The sequence below is a fragment of the Schistocerca americana genome, chromosome 6 (assembly GCF_021461395.2).
Source record: "Schistocerca americana isolate TAMUIC-IGC-003095 chromosome 6, iqSchAmer2.1, whole genome shotgun sequence".
Lineage (NCBI taxonomy): Eukaryota > Metazoa > Arthropoda > Insecta > Orthoptera > Acrididae > Schistocerca > Schistocerca americana.
Window position 1 is genome coordinate 166157634 of NC_060124.1, and position 22248 is coordinate 166179881.

The 22248-nt window shown below is 43.8% G+C and overlaps 1 protein-coding gene across 1 annotated transcript in view; it reads left to right on the forward strand.

Annotated features, from left to right (window-relative positions):
• LOC124620029 (pickpocket protein 28-like) overlaps nt 1-21693 on the forward strand; it is an 86452-nt gene extending 64759 nt beyond the window's left edge. The window contains exons 10-11 of the mRNA XM_047146695.1: nt 7525-7631; nt 21470-21693. Coding sequence (XP_047002651.1) covers nt 7525-7631; nt 21470-21693 — 331 coding nt within the window. The remainder of the gene's footprint in view (nt 1-7524; nt 7632-21469) is intronic.
• The last annotated feature ends 555 nt before the right edge of the window (nt 21694-22248 follow it).

Below are 22248 nucleotides of genomic sequence, written 5' to 3' on the forward strand. Positions count from 1 at the left end.
TTTATAAAGAAACCTATTGTTTTCACAGTCGCAGGCTTTCAGAACCATTTATAATGGATCAAATAAGATTTTAGAAAAAAGGGATTTAGTACTTCGGGCTTCACTCTGTCAGCCTCTGTTTCCATGCCGTTAAGGCACGGAGAAGTTGGACAGATCTCTTAATGATTTAACGTAAGACCAAAATCAGTTAGGGTTTTCGGACAGGTCAACAGACAGAGTTTTATTTTCGAATCTGTTTTAGGCTTCACGCACCGCTCTCCATCTGCTAATTACGTTTTTTCGTAGTTTTGTTTATCCATGAGGTTTTGGTTACGTTTAAATCTGCGCTGAAGCTCTCTTTGCTTTCGGAGCAGCTTTCTGACACGGCTCCCGAACCGTAGCGGGTCATTCCCACCCCTCACAATTTTGCTCGGCGTACATTTGTCTAAGTTGTCTAGTCAATACTCTTCAACTTTGTCCATTTATACACGTTATTTTCAGTCTCAGAGAAGAATGTTTTGCTCTGATTGCTCAGGTTAACTGTAAGGTCTTTCTCGGTCTTCTTCTTTTTCTGGTTTCATCCGGATTTCTGGTGAGCGTTATGGAAGGTGGCCTGTTCACCGGCATCCAGGCTTAACGCGCAACCCAGTGTAGCCACAGGTGCATTACTCGGCCGATACTATCGTATTTCCTTATTCTCCATTCCAGTAGGTTTTCGTTCACATTGGGTCGATGATTTTCACTTGATTCAGTACTAAAAGTCTCTCATCGACTTCCTAATGAGTAATCTCAGATCCGTAAAGCAAAAAAGACATAGTGACTGGCTGATAGAAGCAGGTTTTGAGATTTGAGGAGACGGATCTTTATTTATTTATTTATTTATTTCAAAGACTGCCACAAAAAACAGACTTTGAATTCTATATGTATTTTATCATTTTTAAGAAGGCTTCCTAATTATTTAAAACTGTTGGCTGTTGTAGACGAGCTACAGACGGCTGTCTATAGAGTGTGGAGCTGCTAGATTAACTGATCAAATAATTTTCGGGTTCTTCTTCAGTTTCATGTAGACCCACTTTCAAAGGAACTGTATAACAGTTTTCCGTAAGACTTTTGAAATCTTCTGTTGAGAAGATTTTAAGTACTTCACCATTTGCGTGAGCAAACCTACAGGTGGATGCAACATTTGGGTCGATGATTTTCACTTGATCCAGTCCTAAAAGTCTCTCATCGACTTCCTCTTGAGTAATCTTTTGTGTTTCGTTTTCATGACTTTTCTGTCAAGTTATATCCAAGGTGATATTTAAGGCGAAATGGATTTTTCCTGATTTGACTCCATCGTAAACTCTGAATTTCTTTGCCACAGTCGTCTTCATTCTGTAGGATGTATATATTTGTAACAATATGATGAATTTTGTGGGGAATTTGCATTTCGTTGACGATATTTATTAATTTTTGGTGATTTATGGCGTTATACAACATTTTGTGAGATACGCAAAGAAACTGACATCTGTATTAAGTTCTATTGTCTATTATTGCCCCAGATGTGATTAAGTAATGTTTTATAGAAATGTTCTTTCGAAAGCAACAATGATAGTCTGTAATTAGTTCTGATCTCTTCTGGGGACACGCGGAAAATGTTTTGTATGTAACCTCCAGAAAGCAAATGGTCTGCAATTGCTACAAACAAAGGCCTCAGTTTTCTTTTTCGTGCGGAGCTGACAATTTCCATAAAATATTTTGTTCTGCAATACGTTAATCGCCTTTTCTATACCCGACAGCGGTGGAGGTTTGACTCCTGATCTGCCGTGTCTGGGCACAGAAATTAAAAAGAAGCTGCCTGTTTTTGCAGTTGAGAACATCAAACAAAAAATTCACCGACTTTTTAGTGATTTAGTTCTTGACTGTTAATATGCTACCTTGCTTACTCTAACCAAAGTGGCTCTCTTTTGTCAAAATTATTTGTAGTTATCCTAAGACCTTGCTGCGTTTTTTTGGTTTTATTATATTAAAAAAAAAACAATCTCGTTAGGACTGCCATGAAATCACATCATTTGCTGGTATCTTAGGGGCTATCGTGTTTCCCTGCGTATACTAAAAGACCTCTGGTCTGTTACAGCACTGTCTACATATTTATATTGCTCTGATTCTCTGCAATACTTTTTATTCATGTTTTTGTTTAAAATACTTCATATTCGTCCTTTTCGTTTCTCCCAAAACTCCAGACATTGGATCGTGCAGCCCGCCGCTTGCTTATTTTCATTTGTCCTCCACTTTAGAACAGAAAAAACAGTCTTGGTTTCACAAGACAGGTTTCTTTAATTTTCACATGTGACGCGTTTCGCCTGTTCTAGGCATCATCAGACAATCTTGAGAAATTACAAACTGGTATTCGTGTAAATTGCTGTTAAAGGCAACAGTAAATGAATAAATTAAAAACAACAAAAGGAATACATACACCGATTGGACTATGGAGCACAAGGTGATGAAGGGTATAGATTTCAACTCATAAAATATTGCACCATAACTGAACTTACCGATAAAAATTCTTGCAAATCGTGACCGAGGCGTCAAACGTAATTAAAAGTCCCATAGAACTGGGAGGTAACAGCCAAATAACGACTGTCAGTGCTTCATTACATCATCTAGAAGCAACACGAAAAAAGGTAACGAAAGTAAGGGAAAGAAAGGTTCTAAATCGTGCAAGGAGTACCTAACGCAGGTAAATAGGCTTGAGCGTCGTGCTTAGGTAGCTCAGCAGGTAGAGCGCTTGCTGCGAAAGGCAAAGGTCCCGAGTTCGAGTCTAGGTCTGTCACACAGTTTTAATCTCCCTTGAAGTTTCATATCAGCGCACAGTTCGCTGCAGAGAGAATGTTTCATCCTGTATATAAGACTTACTTGGAGACAGAACTCAATATGTATTCATAAACGGAGTACCCCATGGGGGAGTTATACGGCCTTTACTGTTACACTGCCCGGTTTGATGTGTTTCTTGACTTCCGAAAGGATTCGGCACAGCTCCACTCTGTCATCTGATGGACAAAGTTCGATGTCGCGAAATATCGAACCACCTTTGTGACTAGATTCAGAACTCCTTACCGAATACAAGTCATCTAGGAGAGGAAATAGTCAGTTGTAAAAGTAACTTTGGGAATACCCCAAGGGAGCCCTTATAGCACACGATTTATGTATAAATTATCTTTTTCCCCGTGGCTTTGCTCGCATTCGTGTTCGACATATATATTGTGTACATCTATGCTCCCTGTCTGTCTCCATTTCTTACCCCCCCCCCCCCCCCATCTCTGTCCACGTTATCCTTCCTCCTCTGTCATGTCATTATCCATTAAGTGCCCCCCCCCCCCCTTTCCCTGTGTGTAGCCATGCCAACCCATACACGTAACCCATGCAACACATACCGATACTGCCCACAAAACATGCTCGGCTTTTGGAGGAGCCTACATGTGAGGATCTGAAAACCCTTTTCTCCCATATCTCTTGGCCTATGTGAGATAGGAGGTTCTAATGAAAGTGAAACTCCCTGGAAGATTCTAATGCTCACAGTTCTAATTATCATATAGCAAGGAATTTGTGTACCAGGTTTGCCTGAAATCGATCCACTGGTTTAGGAAGAGATGCTGGATATAACACACACACACACACACACACACACACACACACACACACACACACATATATAATATATATCGCCGGCCGGTGTGGCCGAGCGGTTCTAGGTGCTTCAGTTCGGAACTGCGTTACTGCTATGGTCTCTGGTTCGAATCCTGCCTCGGGCATGGATGTGTGTGATGTCCTTAGGTTAGTTAGGTTTAAGTAGTTCTAAGTTGTAGGGGACTGATGACCGTAGATGTCAAGTCCCAAAGCGCTGAGAGCCATTTGAACCGTTATATACACTCCTGGAAATTTAAATAAGAACACCGTGAATTCATTGTCCCAGGAAGGGGAAACTTTATTGACACATTCCTGGGGTCAGATACATCACATGATCACACTGACAGAACCACAGGCACATAGACACAGGCAACAGAGCATGCACAATGTCGGCACTAGTACAGTGTATATCCACCTTTACAGCAATGCAGGCTGCTATTCTCCCATGGAGACGATCGTAGAGATGCTGGATGTAGTCCTGTGGAACGGCTTGCCATGCCATTTCCACCTGGCGCCTCAGTTGGACCAGCGTTCGTGCTGGACGTGCAGACCGCGTGAGACGACGCTTCATCCAGTCCCAAACATGCTCAATGGGGGACAGATCCGGAGATCTTGCTGGCCAGGGTAGTTGACTTACACCTTCTAGAGCACGTTGGGTGGCACGGGATACATGCGGACGTGCATTGTCCTGTTGGAACAGCAAGTTCCCTTGCCGGTCTAGGAATGGTAGAACGATGGGTTCGATGACGGTTTGGATGTACCGTGCACTATTCAGTGTCCCCTCGACGATCACCAGTGGTGTACGGCCAGTGTAGAAGATCGCTCCCCACACCATGATGCCGGGTGTTGGCCCTGTGTGCCTCGGTCGTATGCAGTCCTGATTGTGGCGCTCACCTGCACGGGGCCAAACACACATACGACCATCATTGGCACCAAGGCAGAAGCGACTCTCATCGCTGAAAACGACACGTCTCCATTCGTCCCTCCATTCACGCCTGTCGCGACACCACTGGAGGCGGGCTGCACGATGTTGGGGCGTGAGCGGAAGACGGCCTAACGGTGTGCGGGACCGTAGCCCAGCTTCATGGAGACGGTTGCGAATGGTCCTCGCCGATACCCCAGGAGCAACAGTGTCCCTAATTTGCAGGGAAGTGGCGGTGCGGTCCCCTACGGCACTGCGTAGGATCCTACGGTCTTGGCGTGCATCCGTGCGTCGCTGCGGTCCGGTCCCAGGTCGACGGGCACGTGCACCTTCCGCTGACCACTGGCGACAACATCGATGTACTGTGGAGACCTCACGCCCCACGTGTTGAGCAATTCGGCGGTACGTCCACCCGGCCTCCCGCATGCCCACTATACGCCCTCGCTCAAAGTCCGTCAACTGCACATACGGTTCACGTCCACGCTGTCGCGGCATGCTACCAGTGTTAAAGACTGCGATGGAGCTCCGTGTGCCACGGCAAACTGGCTGACACTGACAGCGGCGGTGCACAAATGCTGCGCAGCTAGCGCCATTCGACGGCCAACACCGCGGTTCCTGGTGTGTGCGCTGTGCCGTGCGTGTGATCATTGCTTGTACAGCCCTCTCGCAGTGTCCGGAGCAAGTATGGTGGGTCTGACACACCGCTGTCAATGTGTTCTTTTTTCCATTTCCAGGAGTGTATATACATCAAAAAAAGTTTTGTATCACCCCAATTCTGTGTTGTCTGTAGTTCTGACTGTGGATATTGTATCACAGACACAGTCCCCTTGACTGTTCAGAGATGATACTAAACCCGCTCAAAGATATAAACAACCATGCATGAGCAGCGCCTATTAGACGGAGGATGTCGGACAGCCGATCACTTCCAGTCATTCCACCAGGAAGGAGGTACTTGGCTCGTGTTGTCTGTAGTTCAATCATGCCTAGACGGTCAATACCGCTTATAGATCGTATCTGCATTGTTACTTTGTGCCAGGAAGGGTTCTCAACAAGGGAAGCGTCCCGGCGTCTCGGAGTGAACCAAAGCGACGATGTTCGGACATGGAGGAGAGACAGGAACTGTCGATGACATGCCTCGCTCAGTCCCCCCAGGGGCAATTACTGCAGTGGATGACCGCTACCTACGGATTATGGCTCGGAAGAACCCAGACAGCAACGCCACCATGTTGAATAATGCTTTTCGTGCAGCCACCGGACGTCGTGTTACGATTCAAACTGTGCGCAATAGGCTGCAAGATGGGCAACATCACTCCTGATGTCCATGGCGAGGTCCATCTTTGCAACCGCGACACCATGCAGCACAGTGCAGGTGGGCCCAACAACATGCCGAATAGACCACTGAGGATTGGCATCACGTTCTCTCCTCCGGTGTGTGGCATACGTCTTCAATCGTCAGAGGCGTGTTTGGAGGCAACCCGGTCAGGCTGAATGCCTTAGACACACTGTCCAGCGAGTGCAACAAGGTGGAGGTTCCCTGCTGTTTTGGGGTGGCATTATGTGGGGCTGACGTACGCCGGTGATGGACATGGAAGGCGCCGTAACGGCTGTGCGATACGTGAATGCCATCCTCCGACCGATAGTGCAGCCATATCGGCAGCATATTGGCAAGGCATTCGTCTTCATGGACGACAATTCGCGCTCCCATCGTGTTTATCTTGTGAATGACTTCCTTCAGGATAACGAAATAGCTCGACTGGAGTGGCCAGCATGTTCTCCAGACATTAACCCTATCGAGCATGCCTGGGATAGATTGAAAAGGGCTGTTTATGGATGACGTGACCCACCAACCACTCTGAGGGATCTACGCCGAATCGCCGTTGAGGAGTGGGACAATCTGGACCAACAGCGCCTTAATGAACTTGTGGATAGTTTGCCACAACGAATACAGGTACGCATCAATACAAGAGGACGTGATACTGGGTATTAGAGGTCAGGTGTGTGTAGCAATCTGGGCCACCACCTCTGAAGGTCTTGCTGTGTGGTGGTACAACATGAAATGTGTGGTTTTCATGAGCAATAAAAAGGACGGAAAGCATGTTTTTGTTGATCACTATTCCAATTTTCTGTACAGGTTCCAGAACTCTCGGAACCAAGGTGATGCAAAACTTTTTTTGATTTATGAGAATGCTGTTTGATAAATCACTGTGAGTAGCAACAACTGTAAAATATATAGAAGTATCTCTTTGGTCCCAAGTAAAACTAACTGGAAAAGCAATTTCAAGACTAATTTTCCTTGGAAATATCTTGGGTAGATATAATTCATCCACAAAAGAAGTGACTTAGAGAATAAGCATTTCGATCGATTCTTAAGTATTGCTTTCTTATTTAGTATCGTTATCAGATTGATCTGATAGAGCAAACGAAGACAGTCGAAGGAAGAGCGGTGATTTTCATCACGGCTTCGGCTTAGCCATTGGGAGAGCATTACAAAGGAGCAGGCTCATCTCTACCAAATGCCAGGTGCTACAAGGTAAGAGCTGTGTACCACACCCGAGTTTGCTGTTAAAGTTCTGGGAACGTACATTCCAAGAAGAATCAGGCAAATTATTACTGTCCTCCACGTATGTCTCACGAATGACCACTTCTTGGGAATTGGGGAAGTTGCAGCTCATACGAGTGTTTGCCTGCTATTGTTCTTTCCAAGCACCATGTGTGGATTGAGTGAAAAAAAGGGGGGGGGGAGATGAAATTGACATCAGAAGTACCCTCCACCTCACACTGTAAGATGACTTGTGGAGTGTAGCTGTGGATGTGGAAATACAGTCATTATGTGCTCGGCATTTTCATGCGCGATATCTAGTTTCTGCTCATTCCACGGAATAGCACTTTGAGTGACTTCCTTCTCGCTCTTTGTTTTCAGTTGTGACAGTGTTTTGTGTTTGTTCTTTCAACCATAGGAAAGGCCAGACGTCTCCAAACCTCACGGTCCTAAACGCTTACTTTGGTGACATCACATGCATCAAGTACCAGAGGACTGTCTACATGACGTGGGACAACCTGCTTGGTAAGTGCCTCTCTCACTTCGCTATGTGTTGAAACAATGTGACAATGAATTTCTTCTATAGATCTCTTTAGCGTGCCCGTGTTTCCATTTGTTTTACTCGATGGTCATTTAACTATAAGAGCCAGTATGTTGATCTAGATCGATAGTTCCCAACCTGGAGCTAATTCCCCCCTGAGGGGTAAGATGAAATTTTCTAATGGGTAAAAATCCAAAACGTGTGATTGTGTTTCACTCATGAAACTAAATTACTTTTAAAACATCATTATCATTATCACAATTTTGGAATACCTTAATGCTGATTGTAGAAGTTATCAATAATTCTTTTTCCTCAGTTACTAGTATTAACGCATGACACCATGCAGTGGAGGTCACAGATATTTCACATAGATCACTGATTACACACGTACTTTGTACTTGGAACTGTACCTCTATGAAAGTGAAAGTAAGACTTCCGCAACAAACGTTGAATATCTCAGGAAAATATCTTCTGTATTGTAGATAGTTCCTGCAATAGACGAGAAGTTGCTTCATTACTAACTTCGAAATGTATACACTATGTGATCAAAAGTATCCGGACACCCACAAAACATACGTTTTTCATATTAGGTGCATTGTGCTGCCATCTACTGCTAGGTGATACATATCAGCGACCTCAGTAGTCATTAGACATCGTGAGAGAGCAGAATGGGACTACGAACATGGTCAGGTGATTGGGTGTCACTTGTGTCATTCGTCTGTAAGCGAGATTTCCGCACTCCTAAACATCCCTAGGTCCGCTGTTTCCGATGTGATAGTGAAGTGGAAACGTGAAGTCACATGTGCAGCACAAAAGCGTGCAGGCGGATCTCGTCTGTTGACTGACGGAGACCGCCTACAGTTGAAAAGTGTCTTAATGTGGAACAGGCAGACATCTATCCAGGCCATCACACAGGAATTCCAAACTGCATCAGGATCCACTGCAAGTACTATGACAGTTAGGTGGGAGGTGAGAAAACTTGGATTTCATGGTCGAGCGGCTGCTCATAAGCCACACATCACGCCGGCAAGTGCTAAGCGACGGCTCGCTTAGCGTAAAGAGCGTGAACATTGGACGATTGAACAGTGGAGAAACGTTGTGTGGAGTGATGAATCACGGTACACAAGTGGCGATCCGATGGCAGGGTGGGGGTATGACGAATGCCCAGTGAACGTCATCTGCCAGCGTGTGTAGTGCCAACAGTAAAATACGGAGGCGGCGGTGTTATGGTGTGGTAGTGTTTTTCATGGAGGGGGCTTGCACCCCTTGTTGTTTTGCGTGGCACTATCACAGCAGAGGCCTACATTCATGTTTTAAGCACCTTCTTGCTTCCCACTGTTGAAGAGCAATTCGGGGATGGCGACTGGCCGCGCATGATTAGCCGAGCGGTCTAAGGCGGCTGGTCCCGGCGGAGGTTCGAGTCCTCCCTCGGGCATGGGTGTGTGTGTTTGTCCTTAGGACAATTTAGGTTAAGTAGTGTGTAAGCTTAGGGACTGATGACCTTAGCAGTTAAGTCCCATAAGATTTCACACACATTTGAACATTTGATGGCGAATGCATCTTTCAACACGATCGAATAACTGTTCATAATGCATGGCCTGTGGCGGAGTGGTTACACGACAGTAACATTCCTGTAATGGGCTGGCCTGCACAGAGTCCTGACCTGAACCCTACAGAACACCTTTGGGACGTTTTGGAACGCCGACTTCGTGCCAGGCCTCACCGACCGACATCGATACCTCTCCTCAGTGCAGCACTCCGTGAAGAATGGGCTGCCATTCCCCAAGAAACCTTCCAGCACCTGACTGAACGTATGCCAGCGAGAGTTGAAGCTGTCATCAAGGCTAAGGGTGTGCCAAAACCTTATTGAATTCCACCATTATCGATGGAGGGTGCCACGAACTTGTATGTCATTTTCAGCCAGGTGTCCGGATGCTTTTGATCACGTAGTGTATATGAACTAACTATACTGTTGTACACATAGTCATTATCATTATTGTTGTTAGAGTAGTCAGACACAAAGCGTTACCGGCCTGAAGTCTTGCAATGTGTGCCAGTTCAGAAGTAGAAGTCCAGCAATCAAGTGATTTAGAAACAGTAACTACAGTGCACTTATTTTACCTAGGTGGATTTTAATGGGGATGCAAGGTGTGGGTGAAGCAAATGCCGCTAGGGACAAGCGTAGTGCAGAGAACGCGCATTTTGTGACAAGTGTCTACCATCACCGTGAATGTTAGCTTTCGTGACTGAGCTGTGGGTAGCACTCGCTCACCGGGAATTGCTTCATCAGTCATTACAGTATATACACACACACACACACACACACACACACACACACACACACACACACACACATACACACATAAACTAAATATCATTTATCTTTCATCATTTTAAAAACATAAGTTTTCAAACAAAATTATTTTTCATTCAAAAGTTTAGTTAGGCGTTAAAGTTGATGATGGTGGGGAATCGGTTGAGGGGTGGGAGTGGTGTAGGCGGGGGCGGGGATATTGTGTAACAGATTGCACTTAGGGATATGGGCATGGGTGTGTGTGTTGTCCTTAGCGTAAGTTAGATAAAGTAGTGTATAAACCTAGGGACCGATGACCTCAGCAGTTTGGTCCCATAGAACTTACCACACATTTCCAAAATACGATGGTTGGAACTCAAATAGTGGTAACTATTCACTCACAACCGATACAAAAGAGTTACATGTTTGCACCTCTTACTGTCCTTCAAAGTAGTCACCAGCGTTGTGTAGAACCCATAGCCAGCGATATGGAAGGCGTAGTGTACCATTAGCAGAGCCTGTTCTGTTGATGGTGCGAATGGAGCGGTATACTGACTGTCGAATCTCTGGAATAGTTCTGAAGCGAATGCCACGAAGTGGCTCCTTCATCTTCAGAATCAAATCAGAGTCACAAGGGCTTAAGTCCGGGGAGGATGGTGGATGGTACAGTACTTCCCAGTCCCATCGACCGAACAAAGCTGCCACAGCTTGCCCACACATTGTCGTGCAAAATGAGGGGTAGGTTGCGCAGGAAGTGTCGCCGCTTCTGTCGTAAAGCTGGTCGCAGGTGATGCTCCAAAAACGAACAGTAATACTGTGAATTGACGGTCTGCCGTGGAGGAACGTAATGCTTTAGGACAACACCTTCACAGTTGTACACGAGAATCACCATAACTTTAGACAGCTCCATTCGCACCATCTACAGAATAGTCTCTGTTAACGGTATACTACGCCTTCCACATCGCTGGCAACGGATTCTACACAACGCTGGACAGTAACAGGTACAAACATGTAACTCTTTTGTATCAGTTGTGAGTAAATAGTTGCCACTATTTAAGTTCCAACCCTCGTATTCTCATTTCATATCAGACGAAGTTTTCTTTCAGTAGCATGGGATATCTTAATAACGGTTCTGTTAGACGTGTTACTACCCTTGTCTTCCTCCGACCTATTATATGAATCATCAGGGTAGTTACGGGTGCTCATACAGCGTGACACAGGATCCAAACTACAGCGCAACTTCGCAGCCTCTTCTTAGGTAAAGTGTTGCCAGCTGTGAAAGCCAAAAAATGGTTCAAATGGCTCTAAGCACTATGAGACTTAATATCTGTGGTCATCAGTCCCATAGACTTAGAACTACTTAAACCTAACTAACCTAAGGACATCACACACATCCATGCCCCGAGGCAGGATTCGAACCTGCGACCGTAGCAGTAGCGCGTTTCCGGACTGAAGCGCCTAGAACTGCTCGGTCACAGCGTCCGGCTGTGAAAGCCAGATTAAGCCCCGAAGCACAAATAGACCGAGAGGGACAAAACTTTAAACCTGCAGCAATTAGTAGCTTGCCTCAAAGAGTCGGTAAAACTTTAGAATTGCTGAACTTGGATGACAGGTTTCGCAATTATTGAGTGTGCCCACTAGGTAGTGATGTTTTGCGGCGACTTTCATAAGGCAGAAATGTAATTCATGGAAATCACACACGTGTGAGGTGGTTTAGCACTGTTTCACAATTTCATTTTAATTAAGAGTTTCGTATATATTGTTGTAGATTTATTTGTGATTTGACTCTGAATTGCCTGTAAAGTTTCCTTCTCGTTGATGATAGTGATGTCAGTAAATATTTCTCCATCAGCTAACCGTTCGAAAGAGTGATCTAGGAGTGCGAAAACGAGAAAATAGGATAACAATCGTCTGTCGACGTCACAAGCCCACAGATTTAGGTATTAGAGTTTCGGCAGTTTGAAACCCAACAAATTAAAGACGCGTTTAATAACATAGCTTCTTCAACTTACTAGTAAACCTAACGAAAAATCTTGCAAGATAAATGACCCTGGATCCGATAATTTTTTCCCAGACCAAAGTAACACACAAGTCCAAGTAATCAGGAAACTTTCCTAACGATGGCAACTACTCAGCAAATGGTTACTTCTGAGGTAAGTTCACTATCTGATCAAAAGTACGCAGATACATGTTAATGGGCATTAATGTGGGAGGGGTCCACCCTTTGTCCTTATGAAAGTTTGGACTCTGCCAGTGACACTTTCAACGAGCTGTCTGAATGTCTGTGGAGGAATGACAACCCATTCTTCCTCAAGAGCCTAAACCTGAGAAGGTAGTGATGTCGGACGCAAGGGTCTCGAGCGAATCGACGTTGTAACTCATTCCAGAGGTGATCCATTGCGTTTAGGTAGTGACTCTGGGCAAGCCAGTCCATTTCAGATGTGTTATTCTTCACAACCCATTTCCTCACAGATTCTGCCTTATGACACGGTACATTGTGATGCTGTGATGATGATGAGATTTGGTTTGTGGGGCGCTCAACTGCGCGGTCATCAGCGCCCGTGCAAAGACCCAGTTTCTACACAGTGCTATCCAGTCACTATTACGAATGATGATGAAGATGAAATGATGAGGACAACACAAACACCCAGTCCCCAAGCAGAGAAAATCCCCAGCCTGGCCAGGTATCGAACCCAGGACCCCGTGATCCGGAGTCAGCAACGCTAGCCACAAGACCACGAGCTGCAGACGCATTGTGATGCTGGTAGAATCATCGTCTCCGGACTGTCCCTCTACTGCATGCAATACACTGTGCTGGAAGATGTGTTCACATCCTTCTGAAGATAGTGTTTCCTTAAGAGCAATAGGGGGATCACACCCTAACCAAGAACATCCCCATACCCTAACATCACCTCCTCTGTACTTCATTGTCGGCAGTGTACATAATGACTGGTAACGTTCTCCATGCATTCGCCAAATCGTTACCTTTCCGTCTAACTGCCGTAGGTTATAGTGCGATTCACCACTCCGAATCACTCTTTTCGATTAACCCACTGTCTAGTGGCGTCGCTCATCACTCCACATCAAGCGTCGTTTGTGTTGGCTACAGAAACGTCTGGCCACTGAGGAAATAGACGACCATTGTACCCGTTCATTTTAACTCTCTTATGCACAGTCATTGTGCTAGCTGGATTGTTGGTAGTACCTTGGAACTCACGAGTCATTCCTTAATTCCTTCCACTGATTTCATGCGATCTTTTACAACCACAGCGCTTGATGGTTGTTGTCCATCAATACACGAAGTCTGCCTGGTCTTGGTTTAGCAGTTTAGTTTAGTTTAGTTATGTCATGTTCCGTAGATCATTTTTACGATTATGTTATCGATATGATGTGGAACAAGTCAGGTTACAAGATATATATACACACATGAATAGTGCTAATATTAATATTACTGAAATTTTTAGTTCTACACATGCAACTACATGTAGAGGTACATTTTTTTTACCCGTTCTGATACAGAAACTCGTCCATGGAACAGAAGGAGTTTTCCAAAAGAAAAGATTTTAAGATAGATTTAAAACTTGATCTGCTACCTGCCAGACACGTTCTGTTGTTGGGCAAATGCTCAAAGATCTTTGTTGCTGAACAATGTACTCCTTTTTGAGCAACTGACAGCTTTAATAACGGATAGGAAAGGTCATTTTTCCCTCTAGTGTTGTATGTATGAACATCACTGTTCTTCGCGATTTGAGATGGATTATTTGTAACGAATTTCATTAGCGAATATATGTACTCTGATGGTGCAGTTAAAATACCTAACTCCTTGAAACGGTGCCTACATGACGTCCTTGGGTGAACACGACTAATTATTCTCACTGCTCTCTTTTGTGCAATCAATACTTTATGTCTAAGTGGTGAGTTACCGCAGAAAACTATTCCATAGGCATTATTGAGTGGAAATATGCAAAGTACGTTAGGAGGCTGATCTTTTTATTACCAAGACTAGCAGTGGTTGTTCCATTGCGTTTCCAATTCACAGTAACAGCTCTGACAGTCGACCTGAGCAGATTTAGAAGGGCTGAAATGTCTCTAATGGATCTATTATTCGGTTGACATCCAGTGACTAACCCACGTTCGAAGTCTCTGACCGACCCATTTGTAACACGCACTGGGGTACATCTGGTGGGGGAACCTTAAACTGTTCTCGCTTTAACCGTGCGCCCTGCCCACGCTACATACCTGGTGCTCTCGCGGCGGCCGTGTTCTTTCTGCTCCACGCTACTGCTTGCTTGCCTCAAATTATGTAGGCTATATAAATATGCAAGCAGGTTTAGAGGAGCCATTAAACACTAAACACAACACTGTCCTACGTCTGGTATGGACGATTCTATTTTGAGACGATAAGAAAATCGCAGGTTTACATACTAAGTCGTAATAGTTGATGACAAGTAACGTTCTTGCTAATTTGATGAGAGGTCATAATTATCATTCCCTAATTATTGTACAGTGTTCTTGACGATGTTAATGTCTGTCACTATTGTACTTCACGCCGTCACACGTATTTCACGGTCTTACTCTGGCTGAACCTTCAGTGATAGATACACAGGCAATGATGATGGTGATTAGTTATCCACAATTTTCACTTTGACGAGCGTACGCATGACTGACACGGCGGGGGTATTGTTGATGATGCGGAAGCCGAATGGTCGAAAGAAAGTTCTTACGCTCGTCACGCACACACAATATCTGGTACCAGATTGCTCTCGTTTGTGCTAAATTATTTTACTGACTCACATTAGTTTCATTCTGGGAGGCCGAACTCGACGCGGATGATTGATGTTGTTAGGTACGACACGCAAACGGGCGGACACTCAGAGACATTATAGGCGGAACTGCTCATACTTAATTACATCTTTACGCACTTTTCACTGAATCCACTTCCATAACTCATTACTTCACAATAACAATACTTGCAGCCACACTTGAACTGACATAATAATGCCTTCCCCATGCAGAGCTACCCACAACACAACACAGCATGCGGCGAGGCGGGGTACAAGTCGCGTTGCGTTGGGTAATTATCCGACCACTGTCTTTCGTCGTACTGTGCACTACAAAAAGTTCCACCTAACTCAGTAAGGCGTCTGGTCACCAGCCCGATTCTTTGCATACGTAGATACTGTTCAGACGATGTTAAAAGCAGCGTTGAAGAAAAACGTCGTCAATACTTGTTTGCAAAGTTCGCCTAAACTCTGGTAGCAAGCAAGCTATCCTGTAATATCTTATAACGATTTTCGGGTGGAGGGCGATTGCTTCATTCTTTTAGAAAGAAATTCCGAAACAAGTTCTTTATTTCTTTACGTTCAAAATTAAAGAATTAGCCATCAGCTCGTATTTATTTAAACGACTAATACCAATGTCCTCAGCTCACAGTTCATTCAACCCAATATACACGCGACACAGCTAGAAATGTACTTAAGTCCGACCCGAATTATTACGTGATCTACAGTCGATGCTCTGCTACAATATATGAGTTTCACATTCGGTCTTAACACTTCACAAAGCTCAAATTTCCACAATCTGTCTGTAAATGCAACTGCTTTCACGGCAATACCATCCGGACGCGAAATACCATTAACTTCTTCGTTTTACTCATAACATAGACGGACACGTCCAACATGCCCCGTACGTCCGATAGCTAGCCGACGACTGACTCCCTGCCGTTCCTTCCAGGGCCTGTAACTACTTGATATAGCGCGGGCAATGCGTAACTCTGATTGGTTGTTCAAAATGACCAGCCAATCACGACAATCCTTCGAGTTCTATCTCGCGCCAAAACTGTCCTACGCCAATCAATATTCACAGATGCATTTACGTCACTTCATCCCGAAAATCTTAATACAATGTTTAACAAAACCAAACTAAAAGAAAACTAATCTTGAAACGACATTGGACAATCGTTACTCTGGAAATGGTTATTCTGGCTGCCTTCTTACAAAAGCAAGTACCCTTGGACAAACATCATCAGCAAGGTAGTGAAATTACAGGTTTCATTGCAACTGCTTGCTTCACACTTTGCCATGACATAGTTACGTAATGTTTAATTAATATTAAATCTTTACGTATGTCCCACAAATACATTCTCACTCACTCTCATTTATTCATACAACAAAACAAATAGTTATTAAATAAATATTAATCCTTTCTGAATTATATGTTACGAAAATGAAAAATAGTGAACGTTTTTAATTATAAAAAATCTAAATAAATCGTTCTGCCATTTAGTGAACTTCAGTGGTAATTCCAAATGATAGTGAAAGACAAACTGCAATGAATCCTAACTGACTTTAATCTTATAAGTGTCGGTTTTTGATGTTTTAGGTAATTGTCTCTAAATCTGAAAGTATCTCAGGTAGATAGCTGAGATTTTAATACAACCTTCCTTTTAATAACAAAGGGCTTTATACTGACCTTTAACAAACTGAATAATATTTAATACTGTTTATTTAGATTCTTAGGGGCTTGAATATTCTGTCACTCCAACTTAACACAGGTTGCGCTTCCCACGGCTAGGCTAGCGACAGGTGCGAGTGAGTCACGCCAAGATACCAGCGGCTGTATATTGCCACTGCCAACGGCTCCAAAACTACGAACCCGTACTTCAAAGTAGCTTGCTGCAATAAAATGCTATTGCGTATTGACTCGCGACGTTACAAGCAGCTCCACGTCCCGTGCTCGACTCTGGAATGCAGACGCTCGCAAAGATACTCTGCAACCAAGTTAGTGATATGACAATACGCTTACACATTCTGCTGTTCCTGCCTCTCTACTGACACCACAATACTCCCCGTCTCCTTTTATACTGGTGGGTCCGCTTCTCGTGACATTTAGTGGTCAGTCCTACTTTACGCACGGGTATGCCCATGAAATATGAGCAAAAGAGAGTAAGTTTCGGTTGCCTCGATGTGACATCTGAGTACCATTTTGCAGTAGGACTGCGTAATAGCTGCACAGTTTAGCGACGAGCAGCGGGAAACAGAGACTTAGCCAAGCCCAGCTTATTTGCCGACCGACATACCTTCTATAGAAACCAGTTTCGTTGTAGGAAAAATAGTTGCAAGTGAAATTTGCTTTGAATGTCTACAAAAATTTCAGGAAAATTGATTACAGTCAGAAACGCTTACATGTTGACGTGATGCTCTGGGAGAGTATTGGAGGCAACGGTCGATTCCAGCTGCTCTGATTTGCGACTGCTCTTAATGGAGACCGCTCTGTGGACACTACAGAAGCGGAAAGTGCGTTGTTTAACGCATTTTCGCAGAGTAGCAATATCATTTATCTAGTGAGTACTCAGATGCACACGCACAGAGCAGGAATTTTGTCGTCAACATAGTTGCGTCCCAGGTAACGTGACTTCTGTATGGTGTAGGGTTTGCCCGTAATCGATGTGGAGATGTCGAATGCCGGTACGATCGGATTCCGTTCAAAAATTCCGTGGGTTTTGTGCGTGGATTCTATAGATATCTGAAGAATTTGCATTGGACATCTGGAATGAAATAAAAGCCCTGAAGAAATAAATACAACGCCATTTAGCTTGTTTATGATAAATGTCACAACTCTGATTTTATAACAGTTCTCATTTAATCTTCAGTTTTAATGACACATTTTTTAATACGTGATACGTTTCGATCTCTCTGGATTATTTGAGATCTATGTAGTTGCCTCAGCAACCTATCATATCTATGTCAGATCATCACATGTGACGTGAGGTTCTGACACAGACACGACCGGTTACAGAAGCAACTACATAGATATGAAGATGATATAGAGAGATCGAAACATGTCCTATATCAAAAACTGCCCATCTAAGACTGAAGAACACGTGAGAATTCTTTTACGTACCAGTACAGTTTCTGTTCTCTCGCAACTAATATGTCGCCTGTAGTGTAAACACTTTTGTTCTTGTTACTGGGCAATAAGTGTAAGTCACCGCTGGTTTCTAGGTTTTTTGCTGCAGACGATCGTATTGTCGAGTCTCCGCTCCACTAAATTATCCCTGTATTTAAATCTTACCGAATTATATGGCGCATTTACAAGTGTCTTCCAGATTACAGATCAAAGTTGTTTTCTGCTCTTGTGGTCTTCAGCCTGAAGGCTTGTTTGATGCAGCTCCCCACGCTAGATTACGCCGTTTAAGCCTCATCATTTCTACAGAACAACCGCAGCCTACATACGTTTGAAACTGCTTACTGCACTCAAACCTTGGTATCTCTCTACAATTCCGCCCTCCCCCCTCCTCGCCACTTCCTTCCCGTACCAAATTGACAATGAAGATAATTCTCATTTATTGTTCTGTCTCAGTTGCACATTTTCAATTAGACTACGTGTTTCGATCGCTCTCGATCATCTTCAGATCTAAGCAGTCGTGTCAGCAACCCGTTTTCTCTATTCACAACTACAAAGCAGAATACTGCGTTTTGCAAAAACACAGTACTCTGATATGAGGTTCTCAATATGCAAGACAGGTTGCTGACGCAATTTAGTAGATCTGAAAATGATGCAGATTGGTCGAAACATGTAATCTAACAAAAACGTTAACTGAGACGGATCAAGAAATGCCAATAGTCTTAATTATCTAAACACTAAACAGTTGCTGAATATCTCAAGAAGGTTATGCCAACTGTTCTGAAACTGACAATTTCTTCATGCCTCTGGACGTCTCCCATCTTTTTTTCCCCAGTCCAGTTCAGTAACTCCTCATTTGTTATTTTGTTTACCTAGCTAATCCTCAGTATTCTTCTACAGCACCACGTTTTAAAAGCTTCTATCCTCTTCTCGTCAGAACTGCCTGTCGTCCATGTTTCACTTCCATACAAGGTTACTCTTCGAACTCAACGGCTTCAGAGAAGATTTCTTAACACTTAAATTTTTATCACATATTGACAAATTCCAGTTTGTTACAAATGTTTTCCTCGCTTTTTCCAGCCAGCATTTGATATTTTCTATTGCGCCACGATTACTGAATGCCTGGCCCCAATGCAGCAAAATGACATCTTAAGGAGCGAGGTGCAGTCATTAAGGTGGCCACACACTATGGAGTAAGAAGACATATTCAGAGTGCAACACTACGTACTCAGTACGCTGCCGTTGCAAAATACGTCCGCTACCACTTCTGAAAAGCGAAGCTGAGACACCTTTCAGCTACAACACGGAGTCCAGAAGAGATGATCTGACGAGAAAAGCTGGCTAAGTGAAATCACGAGGAAGGGTAGTAGTTGTTTTGGTTTCTGTGCTAAAGCGCTGTAGAGAGGAATACACTACCTGGCCTCATTGGTATAAATAGATTTCAATCAAATCCTCTTCCTCGGTGTGCTTAGATGTTCACATGCAGTATACTGGTGTTTACAGCATGCTAGACTGGGGCCATGGGGAGGTCTTTCAACGAAGTGGGTGCTACTCGGAATGGGCAAAGGCTGCTTCTTTTTGGCCACCATTTTGTAGGTTTTCGTTATATAATTGGCAGCTAATGCTATGAAGCTGGAATTTTGTGTACATTTACTCCTGTACCTGTGGAAGTAATTGATACCCGTCCGTGCACTTTCCAACATGAATGAACATGTCAAACTCAATTATAAATTATTATTAAATGTAAACTAATTATCATATCAACAATTAAATTACAGAAATATATTTGTTTAATTATTACTGATTAACTGATAGGGTTGCTTTCCATATTTGAGATGCTACGAGTTGTTAGATCATGTGATTTATTCAGAATACCCGATTGGTTCGCACATAGCTGCTATGACAGGTGATCCAGTATGTCACGTGGTACAGCCTCGTTGCTTACACGCGTTGTCTGGTCACTGCTCCGTATTACGAGCTCTCTGGGTGAACTGTCAGTATTTCTCATCAGCAGATTTTGAGTTAGCCTGCGACTGGGGCGTCCTTGTGCTTTCCAGAGGCAGAATATTACAGGGGACACAGCTTGAAGTAAAATGTATAAAATTAATGAAAATAAACACACTACGTCTGTGGGGCTCTGTACAGGCATAAGTGCATTTCCTGATGTCAGTGTGTTGAATGCCTGCAGCACGTGGGCTGAAAAGTATTGGTGCAAGTACAAAGCCCTGTGGGAGTCCACTCTTCAGATTTGTATCGTTGCTGACTTTCTTGTCTCGTATTTCGCAATGGATTGGGCCTTGCTTTATTGTCTGATCCACAGTGATAGAATGAATGTTGAAGGAGAAAAGTTACAAGTACAGAGCCCTTCGTGAGCCCTTACTTCAGCATAATACCATTACTGATTTCTTTGCCCAGTATTTTGCAGTGCATTTGGATTTCCTGTGCTCAATGACCGACGTTAATTTGGCTATCATACTACTTCTGGTGCATTCAGTTGGCTAACAAACCAAGCGCTGTACCCAGAAACAAAGTACACATTTCACAATCACCTGTAATTATTATTCTGATAACTAATGTTTCCCACTAAAGCGCAGTAACACCATTCACCACTGAGCCATGAACCAACACTAACTCACCACGAGAGTTTTACTCACGACAATCAATAATTCTGATTGCTAATACCGGTCGCCATGTCCTGAAAGGACGAATCTTGTGAGTGGTGTTATTTCAACTTAGAACAGATAATGAATTTATTATTCAAGAAACGTAATTATAGCTTTTTGTACCAGTATGAATGTAATAACTACTAAAATGATTTCCTTTTCAAACATTACTTTACGAACTTTTCATAAGCCAAACGAAGTTAGTATATGTCATTTAACTGACAATACATTAAGACTTTTAGTGCGTAAATTGAAACAAGTGAAATTTAAGTGAGCATTATAACAAAGCGACACATCAGAGTTGTGTATCTCCATTTTCCTTCTTTAATAAACCACACAATGATACAATAATTTAGCACACATTAATTTTAAGACACAATTTAATCAGAGTAATGGTAGGTACTCGAAATAACATGGTGGCACTGGTACCAGAAGGACGCTGAAAATAACTGGTACCAGTAGAGATCCCTGTGGCAGTCCATTCTTCAGAGTTGTTCAGTTTCTGATTTCCTTTGCTCTTATTTTGCAGCAGGCTTTCTGAGAACTGACCCGTAGTACCAGAATGAAGGTTGAAAAGAATTGGTGCCAGTAGAGAGCCCAGTGGGAATCTATTCTTCAGATCTGTTCCATTACTGGGTACCTATCCTAGTATTTTGTAGTGGACGTGGAATTGTTCTACTGACTGACCCCCCAGTGTCAGTATGCAGGTTGCAAAGAATAGTTGCTGTCGCATTCCATGATTCAAACTATTCTGTTAGGATTTTCTTGCCCAGAATTTTGCAGCGCGCTTGTATTCGCCTTGCTGACTGATCCACAGAGCCAATATGCAGGTTGAAAAGAATTGGTGCAAGTACAGAACCCTGTGGGAGTCCACTCTTCAGAGTTGTTTCATTGCCTAGCTTTTACAGCGAACTTGCCCTTGCTCCGGTGGCTGACTCACGCTGCCTGCCCTGCCCTGCAGCGACTATCGGGGGCATCCTGGGCCTGTGTCTTGGGGGCAGCCTGCTGAGCGTGGTGGAGCTGGCTTACTACGCCACCCTCTTCCCGTGGCTGCGCCGCCGCCCAGCGCCGCCCGCGTCGCAGAAGCTCCACGGCCGCCATCTGAAGTCGGTGGCACCGTGCACTTGCCGGGTGCTGCCGCCCGCTTATGGTGCTGCCAAAGGACGGCTGCCCTTCTTTTTCTAACACGGCCCAGCGAGAGGATGGTGTCTGGAAACATTCGGATCGCCAAAAACTGATAAAGTTAAGCTTCATATTCTTCACATGTATCGAATCTGGTAATAACTTATGGCAATGCTGCTGGGTAATGCTGCCGATTAGCGTCGATGTTTGTAGAGAAGAACACCTCCTAATTTTCAAAACATAAACGGAATGAGAAACGCCAGACGTTATTCACAATGAAACATTAACTAACGATGGGCAAGCAAGTGCTGCCAACTCTGTCCCTCTGTTGTTGGACTATGGAGGTATCAGGATCCCTGGTAGAATTAAGCAGAAATTCCCATTTCAACAGCATCTGTAATGACATAATCTCAGCAGTGGGAAATGCCTGCGAAAATCTCTGTGCTTCTGTATGCCATTGTATGACTGGTAGCAAGACAAAGTTCTGCCATCACAGCTTCTCTCAGCTGTTCAGAGCATGTTAATAGTTAGTTTCATGTTCCAAGAATCATCTGTGCAGTTATTCGCTATGACGTGGAACGAGTCATTTTACATTCATATTACACCTTCATATGTAAT